General features: G+C 38.1%; 1 protein-coding gene across 16 annotated transcripts in view; it reads right to left on the reverse strand.

Annotated features, from left to right (window-relative positions):
• Positions 1-18,760, reverse strand: part of fryb (furry homolog b (Drosophila)) — a 63,951-nt gene that overhangs the window by 26,178 nt on the left and 19,013 nt on the right. For 12 of the 16 annotated variants that reach the window (XM_027138750.2, XM_027138733.2, XM_047804806.1 and 9 more), the window contains 22 exons: positions 17,641-17,831; positions 13,994-14,047; positions 11,792-11,931; positions 11,336-11,426; positions 11,115-11,194; positions 10,903-10,983; positions 9,159-9,327; positions 8,892-8,984; positions 7,855-7,953; positions 6,943-7,044; positions 6,291-6,394; positions 6,061-6,169; positions 5,785-5,871; positions 5,336-5,507; positions 4,529-4,661; positions 3,987-4,094; positions 3,397-3,631; positions 1,869-2,042; positions 1,568-1,654; positions 1,037-1,296; positions 415-604; positions 11-138 (listed from right to left, as the gene is read on the reverse strand). In XM_027138750.2, the coding sequence (XP_026994551.1) occupies positions 11-138; positions 415-604; positions 1,037-1,296; positions 1,568-1,654; positions 1,869-2,042; positions 3,397-3,631; positions 3,987-4,094; positions 4,529-4,661; positions 5,336-5,507; positions 5,785-5,871; positions 6,061-6,169; positions 6,291-6,394; positions 6,943-7,044; positions 7,855-7,953; positions 8,892-8,984; positions 9,159-9,327; positions 10,903-10,983; positions 11,115-11,194; positions 11,336-11,426; positions 11,792-11,931; positions 13,994-14,047; positions 17,641-17,757 (2,813 nt within the window). In that variant the 5' untranslated portion in view covers positions 17,758-17,831. The remainder of the gene's footprint in view (positions 1-10; positions 139-414; positions 605-1,036; positions 1,297-1,567; positions 1,655-1,868; positions 2,043-3,396; positions 3,632-3,986; positions 4,095-4,528; positions 4,662-5,335; positions 5,508-5,784; positions 5,872-6,060; positions 6,170-6,290; positions 6,395-6,942; positions 7,045-7,854; positions 7,954-8,891; positions 8,985-9,158; positions 9,328-10,902; positions 10,984-11,114; positions 11,195-11,335; positions 11,427-11,791; positions 11,932-13,993; positions 14,048-17,640; positions 17,832-18,760) is intronic. The other 4 variants (XM_027138765.2, XM_027138725.2, XM_027138710.2 and 1 more) reach the window with 1 other exon arrangement.

An 18,760-nucleotide genomic window follows, 5' to 3' on the forward strand; every position in this document is an offset into this window, starting at 1 on the left:
CGTGTGTTACCTGAATACGAGGGAGTTAGTCCGGCCAAAGCCCAGCACTAAAGACTCTGTGAGCTCAATGCTCTCAAGGCGCATGAGGGGAACCAACTGCTTGAGAAGCCAGGCAACTGAGGGAGTTCCAATCACCTGCTTACACATATACAAACACACCCACATACATTGTTCATAACTAATATCTTGATCCTATACATCTGATGTATGTATTGTTGTATTTTGAGGCTTGACATAACTGAAATAGATGGTCTTTAATTCCTTGGATGTTTTCAATTCCTACTCGGCAAGCAGTTATTTAAAACAATACCAAATCTTAGGTGGAGGCCTTCGGTATCAGTGCTCACTGGTATGCATTCTGTACTAAAGTTTATGATAAAAACATCAAATGGTCATACCACGTGGGGCATGTACCTTGTTATCATATGTGACGCTGCCATCAGGAGTAGTAGCCATAATCTCAGGGGTGGAGGCCCTCAGGTGACCTGGGCTCATGATACTTGGCTTGGCTACACCCAGGCACAAAATTAGGTAGTTCCTCCACAGGGTCACGTAGCTATCAGTGGGCCCGGCTGTGCTTGTCTTTTTGGCATACACTGGACTACTGCAAGAGGACATAGGAAAAAGTAATGGTCAGTTTGATTAATCTCTATTATGTTTTGACATCCAACAAGACATACAATGTATTGCCAGCACATTCAAATGTATCCATTTAGAATGAATTAATTCAAGATTTACAATTTAATATAGTGTGTGTGAAATAAAGGATCAGATATACCCGTGTAATCAGATATACTTCTTTTCATATGAGAATTATTAGAATTTCTCTGAATAACTGAATAAGTTAATAACTGTGTATAATTTAGCTAAATTATATCATTTAAAAAGGTTTATACAAGTATATATTTCTTGAATGAGACATAAATTAGACATGGATTAATGGGCTAAGCTATACAGATAGCTTAACCAAAACGGAATAAAAATATATTTAAATTTATATTTATAAAACTGGCATATTGATTGTTTGCTAACTCACTTGGGGTCTACAAGGGGCATAAGCAACTGCAGACGTGTGAAGGCATATGGCCAGGCATAGCTCAGAGCCATGGGACAGTGTTTTGGCAGATGTTCCTGCCGGAGAAAACTGTAAAGACACAGAACCCAGGGATCCTTTACTGACTGGGCAAAAATCCACACATGAGAGGGGCTCTTAACATCATAGTTGCTGTTGACCAAACGCGCATTCCACTCCACCAGCCACTGTAGGTCCACATGGTGACTCAGGGGCAGTGTAGCCTGAAGATACACAAATCATAGAGAGCAGAACATTTTTAATTTTACATCATAATAACAAAAATGATTGACATTAGACATGATGAAGGCAGACATCCTTTGACATTGGTGGAAAAGTGTCCCTTAAATGATATATGTGCTCAGACTAAGGTCTAGGTAAGTAGGACATCTATTGCTGAATATAAAACTACAGAGTTGAAATAAGCTACTACTGTAAACACACACCTACAAATACAAATTTGTGTCAATAAAGCAGTGAATTCAGAGTGCTTACTGAATCAGACACGGCCACATGGACAAAGCTGTCAAGAACTATGGGGCTGAGCTGGTCCATCACCTCGATCATTGGCTTATCGTCATCCTGAATGCAAAGTAATAAGATAAGTCTAGTTAATGATGACAAATTTGATCTTGTCTTGCATATATGCTACATTGTATGCAATGATCGGTACGGTGGTTCAGAGACAGTGCCACTTATTTAGGCCCATTAATCAATAATGTTTTTCAGTTATGATTTACACATAATTACTGGCTCTTTGCACAAGAATTCAAAACCAACTGAAAGGAGAAGTTACCTCTGCTTGGCCAATGGCTGTAAAAAGCAAGCGGATCTCTCGAAGGACAGTCACTGCAAGTTTGCGTGTGCTTGTCTGGCAAGAACAGAGCAGAAGGAGGGCCAAACCCTCAACGGCATGCAGCACAGTTGAGTGAGGGCTGCGTTCCACTGGCAGCCTGGAGCTTCCACCTGCCTGAAAATACATGTGTACAAATTCAAATTATACATACATTATATATATATATATATATATATAGTAGTGGCAGGTCTGTCAACAACCGCTTACAAAAGCTCCTTAGCCAGTGGAAGTGCTGAAGAAATGGGGCCTATTCAGGACCAGGGACAGTGCTGGTATTGCATCTCCTGGGCGGAGTTTGGGCAGCACCAGCAGCACCAATCAGGAGGGCCGCTGTCTCTACTCAGTCTCAGCGAGAACAGGAGAGAGCCAAATGTGGCTGGGAGGCATGGCAAGGTAATGTTGGTAAATAGGTATTTCTTCCCCTGGGTTGTCTACCTGTGACCCATTTGCTGGGTAACCACCTGAGGGCCCAGAACACTTGAGATACTCAAGGACCAGATTCTCTGGCAGGGGTGGATGCACAGATTCAGTAACTCGGCAGTCAGTGCCCCCAGTCCCAGGAGATAGTCCCTCAGAAGCCTGCACCAGTGCCCCTAATCCCGCGATCGGGTGTGTGGGCATAGACACGTGCCCCTAATCCCATGTTTGGGTGTGTGGGCCCCTCGTCGGGCCACTACTGAAGTGGACTAGGTACACCAAGGTGGTCCAACTTTGGAAGTCCACTTTCTGCAACATTACGAGAGAACTAATAGGGATACCAAAGGACATCCTCACAAACCAAGGTACGCCTTTTACATCTCGGCTAATGGTGTATGTGTGTCGTATGTTGCAGGGTAAACATCTGATGATGTCTGTCTACCACCCACAGACAAACTCTGACTTGGCCAAGTGGTTCGACCCAGACCCTGAGGAGAATGCTGTGGTAGATGAGGATGGGAGGAACTCTGACCTCCTCCTGCCCTGTCCAAGACATGGCACAGGCTTTCACAGAGTCCACCACAGTTTTCACTATATATATATATATATATATATATGTGTGTGTGTGTGTGTGTGTGTGTGTGTGTGTGTGTGTGTGTGTGTGTGTGTGTGTGTATATATATCTCTATATATATATATATATATATATATATATATATATATATATATATATATATATATATATATATATATCAACCTGTGGGATACTAGAACAATGGCAGTTAAATAAAAATGATTGGTACCATGTGTTTTATGGTCAGAGTAATGTACTATTATGTATTGGCAGACATTTTGTGTAACAAATTGACAATAAAAACCATAAACTATAACTTAGCATTTAAAGTAACATTTTTAAAGGAATGTTTGCTTCACCATTTTACCCTCAAGAAGACCATGTAGTTGTAATGTATTGGCAGTATAAATATTTCTTTTCCGTGCTGAGTTAGTACTGCATGATCTAACGTGTTATCACTGATAATTACAGTATTACCTCTGCTGAGCGCTTGCCTGGAGCCTGTAGTGCCAGTCTCCATTGGGTGAGCAGCTGCAGCAGCAATTTCACTGAAGTGTCTTGCAGCCCCTGCTGTGTGTCCTGCACTTCCCGCAGCAGGAAGTTTGTGTAACCAAACAGAACATCCTCTCGCCAATCAGAGAAGTCCAACAACAGACTCTGGAGAGAGTTCTGGGCAATTAGACGAAGCTCAATGTCCATGTGGACTGTCAGCCTAAATAACACAACACACACACACACACACACACACACACACAAGAGCTATTTGAAACTACTCACCATGGCAGCATTGTATACAAGAAAGAGTAAAAAAAATAATAATAATAATAAAAAAAAAAAAAAATAATAATAATAATCAGAAGAAGAAGAAGAAAAGTAAATTAATTGTGGCTCTACACCCACTTACCTGTTTACCCACTTACCTTTTTCTATGCTTCCCCAATGTGTGCCCTTTCTTTGTTTTCTCATATTACTGTTATTTTTATCAAGGTTAAACATTTTTGCTATTTTGTTTGTATATTGAATCTTAAGCAGGAGGCAGAGCATGCTTTGGAGGCAAGCTTTCCCACCTTGCTAGCAGGTCAATAAGTTCAGGCTTTGACATGCCGTCTGGAAGGATGCGGGGAATGGCTGCCACACATGTCCTGAACAGGTCAATCTTCGGCTTCCTCTCACCGCTGAGAAAAACAAAGTCAGAGAGAGAGAGAGAGAGAGAGAGAGAGAGAGAGAGAGAAAGAGAGAGAGATCAGTCTACAGATGACTCATTATACCTTGCTGTGAGTTTTCTTGTCACCCACACATTTACACACCAGGTCATGAAAGGGGATACTCTGACTTTTAAAAGTCATTCAACAAGCTTGATCCAACCAGGATGAAACTAGAGCACTGGAAACTTGTAAATAACCACAAAGGACAAACTGAAATGTGTATTCAACTGTCACTTTCATGATTAGGATTAGGATGCTTGCAGAATAAACTTGGTCTTAGATTTGGTTTAAACTTAGGCTTACTGTATATGTTAGGCTTAGGTGTAACACAGTGTCATCTTCAGAGTTTATAACATTCAGATACCCTGTTTGTAATAACACCCTCAACTACAGGTGAAACTTACGTGATCATGTCCTCTGGTTCTTTGTTGAGCATCAGCACATTTGTAAGCATCATGCAGCGGCCCACCTCTTTATCCAAATGCCTCAGGATGTTATCAATGGCCTTCCTGACCTGTGAGTAGTACAGTGCCATACCTAAAAAGGGTAAAACCCCAACAACATTAACTTTATGATAAAAAAAACACATACCAGACCTTAAATTAAAAGGCAATATCGGAAACTCTGTGTTTTACTGACTTCTGAAGATAGCAAGACACACAAAGGTGCACAGTTACCAATAAGGTACACAATATCACACACACACACACACACACACACACACACACACACACACACACACACACACACACACACACACACACACACAATAACCTAAAGTGCAGTTAAATTCTGATGAATAACAGCGACGCACATAGCCATAAAGAAGCTATACAATACATTTATAGCTTCAATCCTTCTTTACTCTTATATTTTAATAACTAAAAATTTACAATCAAACAATGATGTGCAGGCCACTTAAGTTTTTCCACTCAAAGTGAAGCAAACCCTGACTTCAGCTTTGTGTACACTGCCATGCTAGAACATGTTTGGGCCTCTTAGTTCCAGTGATAGTAATTTATAATCCTTCATCATTCAAAGACATTCTATCCAATTCTGGGCTTCCAAATATGTAGCACAGTTTGGGGAAGAACCACATATGAGTGTGATCGTCAGGTGTCTACCTACTATTGGCCACATTTGTTAGTGTATACTCTGGCCACAGACAAAAACCTTACACTCTAGTACCTGTGTACGAACTGAACACTCACCAATGAGCTTAGCCTGCTCTTCTGTTAGAGTCTTGCTCAGGTAGGTCTTCTTCTTCTTCAGGGTGTTTCCTGAAGGTAGTGTAGCGCCGGTGTTGGGCATGGGTGGCTCGCCGTCCTTCTGTTGCAGGCTGTCCGCTATGACTAAAAATGCTCTTAGAGCAATGTTCATTCTCTGTATAACACAAACACACACAAGTATTTCATTACTGACTGTATAATCTTCCCTAAAAAATGATCTAAATCTAATAATCCCTAATACCTAAATGATATCAAAAGCATATTATATAACAAACAGGTCTTTAGAAATGTTACTGAAGGAAACTCTGTAAAAACACTTGTACATTTAATGCTCAATAATAGATTTATACATTTGGGTTTAGCATTAAAAATATATGAAACTTTATTTACTCAAATACTCAAGCAAACTGAGAGTACATTGGACACATTACCTCAGGATTAAGACTAAATGCCTTAGCAGATTTGCCAACACTGAGTAGGTCACAGATAATTTCCTTCATAGCGAAATCCAGTCTTTCCTGTTGCAGAAAGAGATACAGGTGTTAGATTTAGCTCGATTGCATTATCATATGTCAGGACTGTGATCAGATAATCAGAGCTGCTCCAAGAAAATTCACTTGACTTCTAAGTGTATCAAAAGTTCCTGTGGGAATTAGAGAGGAGAGATTTTTCAGGCATGTGTCATGTAATATGTGAGTGCGTCACACCTGTGCAATAAACTGGATTATTTTGACAAAGATGTTGAGAGGCATGTCTCGAGGGACAACACTTCTAGATCCCTTAGGGAACAGAGTGGAAATGATGGAGGTCAGACGGCTGAGGAAAAATGAGAAGAAAATCAACTTTAGTCAACTGACCATTAATGATGTCACACTATTAAAAATATGTCACAATAAATGTTATTATTGTGATTATATCAGGCCAAATTTAGGACTACCTCTGTGTGGCTGTGTTGCTTTCACACTTGATCCTGATCATGTAGACCCACAGTAGACGATACAATGACTCCAGTGCTACGCGAGCCATTTTCTGATCCTTGTTCTAAAAAAAAAAAAAAAAATTAAAATTAAGACATTTTTGTCATTTTATAGCATATTTAGTAAAATTATTACTTTTATTATTTTATTTATTTTGATTCTAATTGATTAATGTTATTTATACTATAAATGTTCTTACTTACAAATCCATAGGCGCATTTATTATAACTGATGATATCAGTTTATATCTCTGATATCTCTGGTCTGACATTGTCTGCATTACTAAGTATCATTCAGCCTCTTTAAAGGGAATGATAAATGTAATGAAAACAGAGTATATAAGATAATATCAGATTTAATTTGAGCTTTAGCACCTCAGGCTCTTCTGGGCTGCTTTCCTGAAAATCCACACATTACCCTGTATAGGGTACCAGATCAGTTTATAGATTTCTTCATTTATGAGATGATCTAATCAGCCAATAATGTGTCCAATTCTATGTTGTCAGGGAATCAGCAGTTTTCAAAATATTCACGAGAAGAGAAGAAAGCCTGTCTTCTGCTTTTTACACCTAATATTCAGAGCCTTTATGCTTGTATGTTTTCCAACCACACCTTGAGATTGGACAGGCAGTTGTTGAGGAAGACATGCCATCTATTGAGAAACACCTGCTTCTGGCTGACACACAGCAAACATGTTACCAAAGGATACAAAGCCTGCAAAACACACAAATCCAGAGATGTTCAAATGTGAGGTGTCAAAGTTTCATAGTTTAGAGATTATTTAGAATGCATGTGACATTCAGAGATATTTAAAGGGACAAGGTGCTAAAATCAGGTGTTGTGTAAGAAAATGCTGTCAACAGATAACAGTTGTAAATATATACACACTTCTCTGTCATAAAAGCACAATTGTATAGAACTCGTTACAATACAAGTCACAACAGAGGATTTGCCTGTAGTGGTTTAGGTTTAGAAAATTCACAAAATTTTCTTCATATGGTGTTACAGCATTTTTGGAGTTTAAAATGATCTGAAAAACTTCAGAAGTTCTGCATATAGATCTTGTTCTGCCAGCAGAACATTTATAGTGTCAGCTTTTGCTCCAAATAATAATATAATGAAAATACAGTGATTTAGCTAAATAATTCTTCAAAGAATCCATTAATCACACAGTATATCTAAGATATTATAAATAGCTGTTCTCTCATCACAGCCCATTCTGTGTGATAAGGAAGCTCTAACTAAAGATTTTCTCTAATGGGAAAGACTTCAAACATCAAGGAAACATCAAGCCAACAATTAATGACAAGCAAATCAGTCCTACAGACAAATCCTTCATATTTGAACCCACAGTGAAGACTCTAGTGTGAAAGCTGATGTTGAATGCTTTCCCTCTCTATGTGCTGCGGTTAGCTAACTCTGGTATAAGCTGTGCAATACAGCAGACGCAATCATGCCAGCAATGAGACGGGATACATGATACAATTCCCTGCCCCAAGTACAGACAAAGACTGAATCACTCACCAGAGAATGCTTCTTCCTGGAACAGAGGTCCAGGGTGGTGTCATACAGACTCTCCACAAAGTTCCGCAGACATGGCACATTTACTTCATTCTTCACGCTCTGAACAAGGATGCAATACAAAGACATTCTTGATTTACAACGCTGAGATTATTTTTTGACATTATTATATTTCCATTCAGTGTGTCTTGGCATCAGACATAGGAGTGGATTGGTATAAAAATTTACAGTACAATAACCCAATATAAACTATCATAGAAGCAACATATACATTACAGTAAAATTCTTTTCTTCGCTTATCCAAAGTTTGGAGGTTGGGGTCAGAGCACAGGGTCAGCCATGATACAGTGCCCTGGGAGCAGAGAGGGTTAAGGGCCTTGCTTAAGGGCCCAACAGTGGCAGCTTGGCAGTGCTGGGGCTTGAGCCCTGATCCTCTGATCAACAACCCAGAGCCTTAATTACTTAGACCCAGAGCCATCACTGCCCATAGTGCATGACTTCTTCATCTTCATATTATTCAATATATGAGAACTGAACAAAAGCTGCAATAGACCTATTGCTTATGATTGCCAAGAGTTTCTGCAATCTTTAGAATGAAAATTTAAGGCTAATTGCCAAAATCTACATTTACACATCAATGAGCTATTTACAAGTTTAATGGCAAGTTGTTTACAAACAAGTTTAATGGCAAGTTACTATAAACAGACTTACTGACTGTATTTATTGGGTTTTGTATCTCTGAGTAATGAAAAACATACTGCAACTGTTCTCCTTCTCAGGTTTAAATACATTTTTCAGAAAAGAGCAAAATAAGAGTTTTTTAATGGTACAGTAATTTACTGTCAAACGTAGAGTGATAAGATGCTTACTATTAAAACAGTAAAATATACTGCTTTTGTAATATTAACTAAGAAAGCTTTATATAACAATTTATTATAGTTTTCTTAAAATGTATAAAATTACGGCATCTTAGAATTCCAGGAAATCCTGAGAAAATACACAGACCACAACCAGGCCTGTGTGAGAAAGCTGAAACTTACAGCTGCCACTGGGACCAATATCTCCACAAAGAGACCAGCCAGACAGTGCTTAATGTCTTTATCCTTCACCTCTAAGAAATACTGGGCACATTCCTGCAAAAGTAATCACACACTGACAATTAATTACACACACAAACACACACACACAAACTTTCTACATTTTTTCCTGAATGTTCGTTCTAACATTAATTTATAGGCTTATGATTACACTGATAATGCTGCAAATCATCTAAATAAGTTGTGTAACTGCTAAATAGATTACTGCACCTGCATGAACTGGAATGAAGCTTCAAAGTCTTCCACCGGGTACATCTTAATGCGGAAGAACTTGATCCCCATGATGAGACTTATGATGCTTTTGACTACATAAGGGCTCTGTTCCTTCTGCCTGAGCTCCTTCAGCTCAGAGATAAACTTCTTTCTCACTGCAGGAAACCTAAGAGACCGAAAGAGACCAGAGAAGAGGAAATCAAAGAGAGAGAGAGAGAAAGATCAGATAAATTGCGAGTAAATATAATCATGACCAGTGTTGGGCAGTAACGCAGTTACTGTAACGCAGTTACTTTTGACAGTAACTAATACTCTAATGCATTACTTTATAAATAAAGTAACTCCGTTACCGTTACCACATGGTGCGTTTGTCCGTTACTTTTTTAAATTAATTCATTTTGGCTGAAGTGTAGCCTACAGCCTAGCCTGTTTACAGCAGCAACGCATTGTAGGATTGGTGGATGCCAACTACTGTAAACACGAAGACGCCGCACTGTGGGCGTGTTTCCGTTTATTCAGTAATGCCAAGTCAAGGCGAGAGCAAGACGAGTTTCTCAAAGTTTTAAATATGCTCATTATTTGTTTAAAAAAGTAACTAAAAAGTTACTTTTAACAATAATCGAGTTACTTTTTGAATGAACTAACTAGTAACTGTAGCTAGTTACTATTTCTTAGTAACTAGCACAACACTGATCATGACCAATGTATCCAGTATGAAATGTTTACTTTCATTGTAATTTGCATTTTAAAGGTGCTTTCTTTCTGATATCTTGTAATTGTCTTTAAGCTATGAACTCTCTGAATAGTCTTAAACTGAAGAACAGAGTAATTCTTGTGTATGAATGTGTGTGTGTGTGTGGGCCTGACTAAGTGTGGATGTGTGTTGATTGCTGTGACACAGGGAGAGATCTTGAGCTCTATATTTAGAAAGGCATCTGGAACGGGAGAAATGGGAGGAGACTCCACTCACTCTCTGACTTTCTCTCTTTAGTTCTAATAGTTTAATTCTGAAAGCCAGTCCTTTTTCCTTCACACATTCAGTGAATTGATTGGCTTAATGTGACTATGTATTGTACACCGATTTAAGTTCTGTGAATATGGATCACCATAGTTACATTATTTTAATGTAACTGTTTAACAATCTTTGAACAGTTCATTAAATATGAAGCATCATTAACATCAGAGCCCAGTGACTCAGCTAAAATAGGACTGGGTTCCATTTCTGTGTGACATTGATGTAGTACACTCAGAAGATATACTGACACATCCTCCATCAAGGGTAATGGGCTTCATTAAAGCTCCATCTCATATCATACTCAGAGTAAAAAGTTACAGCCATCAACATAAAAACAGGTCTTAAAACTAGGTCAGGATTAAGAGGGACCCTGCAAGGTTGTTCAAATATTTCAGCACACAATACATATTTTAAGACCTATTACAATTATAAACTTTTATACAAAACTGGTTATACATGGTCAGAAATAGTAATGAACGAACATGAATGTCATCCAAATCATTTATTTACAGTAAAGATATATATTAACGGTGTACATCGCATCAATTCAATTTCTGTCTACAATAATTAGGCAATTATTTAATCCAGAAGAAAAGACAATGTACACTTTAGCATTGGGTTTCAAATTTGGAACAGTTGGCATTACTAAAATGAGAGTCTAGGCATGGTTAACAATAACAACAACAACAACAACAAACAAACAAAATATTTATGTTTAAAACCTACCTGGATTGAGCCACCACCCCAACCACCTCAGCATAAAGATCAGCCACAAGGTGCATGTTGGATGTGTTGGGTCCTGTGTATCTGTGGCACAGAACATCCCTCAAAAATCAACAGCAGTTTTGTTGCTCTTACGAATTACATTACATACAGTTCTCAGCATTTAGACTTCGGCTATACACGTAAAAGTTTCTTTTAATATGTTTGATCTTTACCCTTCTTTATATTTGAAGTGTTTAAAAGCCAGGTTAATGACTTCTTGAATGAGGCCATCCAGAAGAGGGTGCAGAGGGATCTAGAGTCACAGTGACAGACATATAACTGGTTAGGAAACTCATCCTATAATTAACACCATCTCAGCTTGTTAGAAATGTTCAATTCTAACCAAATTATCAACATTCTAAAATATTCTAAAATTAAAATATTTGCATCTTACCTGTTTTAAAACTTCAATGAGTACCAGAGAAAATATGAAGTCTATGGCTAAATCTCTCCTTTCCAACAGATAATCCTTCTGTTGTTCATCACTGCGGCCAAGAGAAACAGACAGTTCAGAAGAAATTTGTCGTAGTGGAAGGAAAATTGTACTAAGCCTTAAGGCTACTGTGTCAAGCTGCCAATGAGCTCTATGTACCAACAACATCCTTTTGATGTATATCGTCATTGGAGCTGTTTCCATATAAAGTAATCACTGATCACTGAATACACATAGTGTACATTCAATCATTAATCAGTACACATATGTGTTGCTTTGTGAAACTACTATTAAATAACTAGGCCAAATATTTGAAATTTGAGATGTTAATAGAATCTTGAACTTAGGTCTTGTAGATGATTAAGTGACAGGAATATTCTAACTTCCTGAAAAAATAATGAATAACCCTGGGCTTACTTTTTGGATTTGGTGTTGGCTCGAGGTCGGTACTCATGAGACTCGTCCTCTAGGCCATTCTGTCGCTTGTACCAGTCAAAGAGTGTACGCAGGATAGAGGGCAAGCAGTATTCAGCCAGAGAACTCATTGTGCTAATCACCTGGGAGAGAAAGGCTTTATTATTCATTTATTGCTTTCCTTAAGTAAAATATGCTTAGGTCTTAATGACAATCTACAGTATGTTGAACTGAACCTTTTTCACTCATTGTAATTATTATAATTATAAATCTTGCTTAATTTGTAAACACACACTGACTGACACACAGTCACACACTGACTGACACACAGTCACACACTGACTGACACACAGTCACCTGACACACAGTCACACACTGACTGACACACAGTCACACACTGACTGACACACAGTCACACACTGACTGACACACAGTCACCTGACACACAGTCACACACTGACTGACACACAGTCACACACTGACTGACACACAGTCACCTGACACACAGTCACACACTGACTGACACACAGTCATCTGACACACAATCACACACTGACTGACACACAGTCACACACTGACTAACACACAGTCACACACTGACTGACACACAGTTACACTCTGACTGACACACAGTCACACACTGACTGACACACAGTCACCTGACACACAGACACACACTGACTGACACACAATCACACACTGACTGACACACAATCACACACTGACTGACACACAGTCTCACACTGACTAACACACAGTCTCACACTGACTAACACACAGTCTCACACTGACTAACACACAGTCACATACTGACTGACACACAGTCACACACTGACTAACACACAGTCACACACTGACTGACACACAGTCACACACTGACTGACACACAATCACACACTGACTGACACACAATCACACACTGACTGACACACAGTCTCACACTGACTAACACACAGTCTCACACTGACTAACACACAGTCACATACTGACTGACACACAGTCACACACTGACTAACACACAGTCACACACTGACTAACACACAGTCACATACTGACTGACACACAGTCACACACTGACTAACACACAGTCACACACTGACTAACACACAGTCACATACTGACTGACACACAGTCACACACTGACTAACACACAGTCACACACTGACTGACACACAGTCACACACTGACTGACACACAGTCACACACTGACTGACACACAGACACACTGACTGACACACAGTCATCTGACACACAGACACACACTGACTAAAACGGGAGTATTTGTGATTGAACAAATCACAGAAAAGACTGGAACGTAGAAAGCCCTTCCAGGAGTGTGTGTGATTGGTGTAGCTCTGTGGAGGCTGAGAATTGTGAGCTGGAATTCAGGCCAAAGTGGTAAAGTCATGCTCCAGAATGACGGGTGTGGGTGGGATAAACCAAACACAGGAAGGGAGGAGTGTCTGTATGCGGATGCTCGGCATTCCCAAACACAGACACACACACAGTATCAAGACTGTAGTCAGTGGTAAACTAGGGCTACATCACAGCAAATGGCTAAAACTATTTTAGTACATATCTTAGAGCATTAATTAAACCAAACACAAGCATTTTGCATTCTCTCCCTCCATACACTATATGACCAAACGTAGTTTTGACACCTGACCATCTCCAAACCATTGCCACAAATCATTTGTGGAATCACAAAATTGTATTAAATATATTTATATGGTGTAACATTACAATTTACCTTCACTGGAACTTTAGGGATATAAACATTTTGTAGCATGACAATGACACTGTGCATAATGTAAAGATTTTAAAGACAAGGTTTACAAAGGTTGGTGCTGAGGAAGTTGTGCGACATACACAGAGCACGGACCTCAACCCCACTGATCGCTTTTGGGATAAACTGGAATGCTGATTAACGTAATGCTCTTGTGGCAGAAGTCCTTCACAGAAGAGTTTAGGTTATTATATCAGCAATAATATGTGATGGTCACATTTTCACAAACTGTTGGCCATGTAGTGTAATTCTATGACATCATTAAAATAAAAAGGATGATGTAATTTCTAATAATTTGATCATGGAAAACATGCTATCAATCACCACTTATTAAAATGATCTTTCTTACTCTGTGTGAAAATCAGGAATCCTTTACTGATTAATAATCCGAATGATCTCCGGATGATCTTTTGGTTTACCTGATCAAACTGGTGATCTTCTCCCCTCTGTAGAGATTTGGTGAGCAGCTTTTCCTGCAAAAACCAAGAAAAACAAGAAACCTTTTAAAAACTGAAAAACCTTTCCTTTAATCAATCACCTGCTTCTTCCATTAAAAGAGTCACCAATCAGCTGCACAAGTCAGTTTTATAATAAAGTAATATGTATTTATTAGGGCTGGGCAAGTTAACGCATTAATTAATTAACGCCGACAATTAGTTTTTTTCGCATGTTAACGTACTTTTTATTTCGAAAGTCCGTTGCTCACTGCGTTTGAACACATAGATAGACTCTAATAATACAACCGAACACAAACCATGGGTCACAGGAGGGGTGGGATGTTTATCAGTAGGCTACTGGCTGCTTGGGATGAGCGTCATCACGCGTCTCAACCAATGAAATCATTTGTTATGTGCCTAAGAGAGCTACAGCGCGAAACAGAAAATATCTGGTGCCAACAGAAAAATGGAAAAAGGTACCGAAATCTTAAATAGACATTTTTATTTTAAACCTCTTCCACACGGTGGAGTTGATAGAAATAAAGCTATTTGTAACTACTGCAAAGCTAAATTGTCTTATCATCCGAGTACTTCGAGTCTGAAGTATCACTTAAATTGCTCTGAAGGGGCCAGTTATAATGTTATGATCGAGGTTCTGGACATATTTTTATTTTTTTATTTTTATTTATTAAAACATATAATGCGTTAATGTTTTAATGTTTTATTTATACGTTATATGTTATATTTAATTTGATTACATTAATGTTTAAGTTAAGATTTACAAGAAGTGTTAACTGCTACTAACTTTTAACTGCTGTAAAAAAGCACTTTATTTGTTTAGTTTTGACAAAACAAATGTTATTGCACTTTTGTTCATACAGCAGTACTTTGAAAGAATAAAATTATGCAATACACTACTTTTGATTTCATTATTGAATTTTGCGCATGCTGCGATTAATCGCGATTGATCACAGAAAAATCATGCAATTAATCTCGATTAAAATATCACGTTACCCAGCACTAGTATTTATATAATAAATAAACCTTAAGAGACCTTATTTAAATGATGACATTATAAAGTCTTTTAACTGTGAGAAAGAAGAAACAGCAGTGTGTCTCAGTTTATACCCCAGTGTGAAACTCTTTGCAAAATGTGACTTTATAAAGGGCCCATAAGACATTTATACATCACACCATTGCTGTTAAAATTAGATCGATCACATCTGTAAAATCAATATTTACATTTCACTACAAAAGCATGTCATCATGGCAACTATCACAATTATTATTATAGGTTTTTCTGCATGGCATTTGAATATTCATTCAGCATTAGGAGCCCGATGAGAAAAGCTTGAACACAAACAATGAAATGTAGTTTTTGAGCAGGACAGGACAAGACTACTAACACCTATGCTCTTCTTGTTGTTTAGAGAAAGAAAATGTTAACAAAACCCTATTAGGACTTTCAGCAGTCACGAAAGTCATGTATAACAGCAGTGAGAGAACGCTGGCAGTTTCTGGTGTGTTCTGTGGTATGCAATATGAATGAACTGAGTTACATTTCTTTTAGTTTAAACTTCTTTCATGGGCCTTAATAACTACCCTTTAATACATACCCCTTCCCTCTTCCCCAACCCCTAAGGTCTAAGAAACATACTGTAAGCAATTATCTGCAGCTCTGTTACATGCTGGACTTACATACAAAAGTCACGTTAAAAACATGTATTTGTATAAACAACTTTGTATTTTAGACTTAAAGACTAAGTAAACCATCACAGTATACATTCAGTACAGAGAAGTACAGCGATATTATAGAGAGTACTGACATCGAACAGTATTAAGAACTATGTTAGAAGGTAAAAAAAACAGTCTAAGCTACATTAACAATGATGCAACGAAGCAGCAGCTCAGTGTATAAAAGCACAGCTTCTTGTGATGTATATTACAGGTCATGCCTATCCTGTCACTGATGATATGCTTGCAGGTTATCAACGACTCTCAAATATGCTTTTAAACCAATAACAATTTTTTTCTTTCACATAATTGTGTATATATGCCAAGTATTCACAAGTAACTTGATGCCAGGTTCACACCTCGTCCTCAGCGCACGTGTCTGTGTTTTAGTGAAAGGGTTTGGAGAGTGTCAGTTACAGAAAAGCTTTCCCAGTCATCTCACATGCACTACCTGTTTTTCCAGACTACACATAAAAAAAAATCTAAATAAAGAAAACAATTAAAGAGCTTTATAAACAAAGAGCCTCTTATACCCTCTATAGAAGTTCATTCATCTAGAAGCGTCTCAACGGAAAAAATTTGAAAGAAAATTGATATGTTGACAAAGAATAGCAATTATCAGTCGAGCAATTTCCTAGTTGACAATATTCATTTTCTCATTTGCTCCATTCAATTTCACCACTTGTTAATCAATGATTACACCAATATATTCATAATATATAATACATAATTGGAAATGTACATCATTGTACCACAGTGCTGTTGAATTCCTATATCTGATTGATCTGAAGGCTTTAACTGAATTCTTATCATTTGTTTTTGAATGGAAGGCAAAGCAAAGGATTATATGAATGCACTTCTAATATGTTTTACATTAGCATTTCTATAGCAACGTCTTTCACAGGGATGTTCCACACTAAAATATTATAATATTATTTTAATTAGGCCATCCTTAAAAATATTATTTTTTGCCGTAACCCGACCGACCCTGTCAATTTAGGACCGACTCAGTTTTTTTTTTTTGCTTTAAGTCCGACCGACTTGCCGGTTGTAAATTTGCATTAAGACCGACCTTTTTTTTTTTTTTACTCTTCAAACAACTAACACAAAAGCAATAAAATAATATTAACGGGTTCGGGCACCATAATACATCTAAAAAATTCATTAAAACAGCTCGACACCGCTTTAACTTGGCACGAAGTTCTGGAAAAACTGCCCAGGATCAAAATAAGGTTTGCAATGATGCGCCCGAAGGCACGGGTTGAAGACCCAGTCAGTGACGTCACGATATGCTAATTTGTTTAAAGTCATACCTACGTAATCACCATCACCAAAATTGTACTTTTTTTTTTACATTGAATCTTGAAAAAAAATATATACACCTACCTACCGACCCCTTTTTTTTTTTTTTTTTTTACTGTTACTGCAAACCAAAATATTTTTAAGGATGGCCTTACTAAATAAAAAATACTGCTGGGGAATATGAATAAATAAAACATGCTGTTAGTGAAGAATAATCAGTTTCCATATCACAACGCTGTCAAAATGTTGCTCTGCCTATGTGAGCAAAATACAGACTTTAAATGTTGTATGCCACTTATTATTTAACCACTGTTATCTAATATTAACTGAAAATAAAGGCAGAATATTTGACTATTCAGATATAAATTCTAATAAACATTTGCCAGCTTTGCAGATCAAATGCATGAAATAGACACATATAACTTTGAATAAGCATTAATGTATAATATAAACATGTCCATACACATATTCATTTACGTATCAGGTTAACTTGTGCAAGAGATTATGTTTAGACTCCAGGGACATCATCAGAGTACCAAATATATCCATGGGTGAAATGAAAAGAGAAAAAAAAGGATTTGGATATTATTTACCAGTGGCTCCGCCATGATGATGCGTATCTTGCGCTCTGACAGCAGGGTGAAGTTGGCGAAGAGGCTCTTGAGCACATATTCGCCTGGTTTGCTCTCGGGGTCCACGGTGAGGGGCATGATGGCAGGCAGCCCTTTTCTCTCACCCTGACTGGTGCTTACTTGTGGTAAAGGGGGCTTACCTAAAGGGGATGCTGTCAACAACACAAATACACATGAGTTAGAAACTATCACTTTAATTATTCGTAACTGTAAACATCCCTGTCAGTCCAACTGGTTCAATAATATACAGGTGGAAAAGTCAAATTCCCCCAGGACAAGTGTGCACCATGCAAAAATTACAATGTTCTCTCATACTAATGATAAGGAAGGTAAAGTGTGAAGTCACTTAATCCGATAAACTGAAAGCTGCTGGAACAACAGATGCACAAACAATAACAATATGCAGTGAAGTGCACCATGTTCATCTGTAATATAAATAAATAATCATAGAGAAGCACATTGTCAGAAAACTCAATTTCAAAAAACACACAAACAGCTGTTTACAATCTCATACACACTCACACCAACATGTTACAAGGAGACTTTCTCTCACACAGACTTTGTGAGGTATACTCTGAGTTTGTCACATGCACCTGACGTTACCAAGCCTGTTTGTCTGTTATCTCAGATCTAGTTTGACCCTGACTTGTTTCCTGATTTTTGTGCTCAGTGTCTGCCTAGTTTATCCTGTTTGCTGATCGTGTGAAGCTAAGCCTGTTTGTTGACCCTGAACTTGTCTCTCATTTTGGATTTGTCTGCTTGTCTCTCATTAAAGACAGCTAACTGCAATTGCAGCCTTCTCAGCCTTCTACAGGACACACATCTAAAATCATTTAGACAAATTAGGGACATTATAGTCTGGCCAGACAAAACCAAAACAGAAGTTTAGCAGTACTTCAGCTTGTCTGTTTTAGAGAATAAAGAGTTGTGTGTATGATCCTAAGAACACCATACCCAGAGTAGAGTACAGAGGTAGGAATGACACGGGGCTTGTTCTCTGTAAGCAGCTCTGGGGCATTACAGCATATCATCAACGTAAACACGAACAGCATGAGGTACCAATATTTCTCAAAGAAGAATT

This window comes from Tachysurus fulvidraco, chromosome 20 (assembly GCF_022655615.1).
Source record: "Tachysurus fulvidraco isolate hzauxx_2018 chromosome 20, HZAU_PFXX_2.0, whole genome shotgun sequence".
In the NCBI taxonomy this organism is placed as follows: domain Eukaryota; kingdom Metazoa; phylum Chordata; class Actinopteri; order Siluriformes; family Bagridae; genus Tachysurus; species Tachysurus fulvidraco.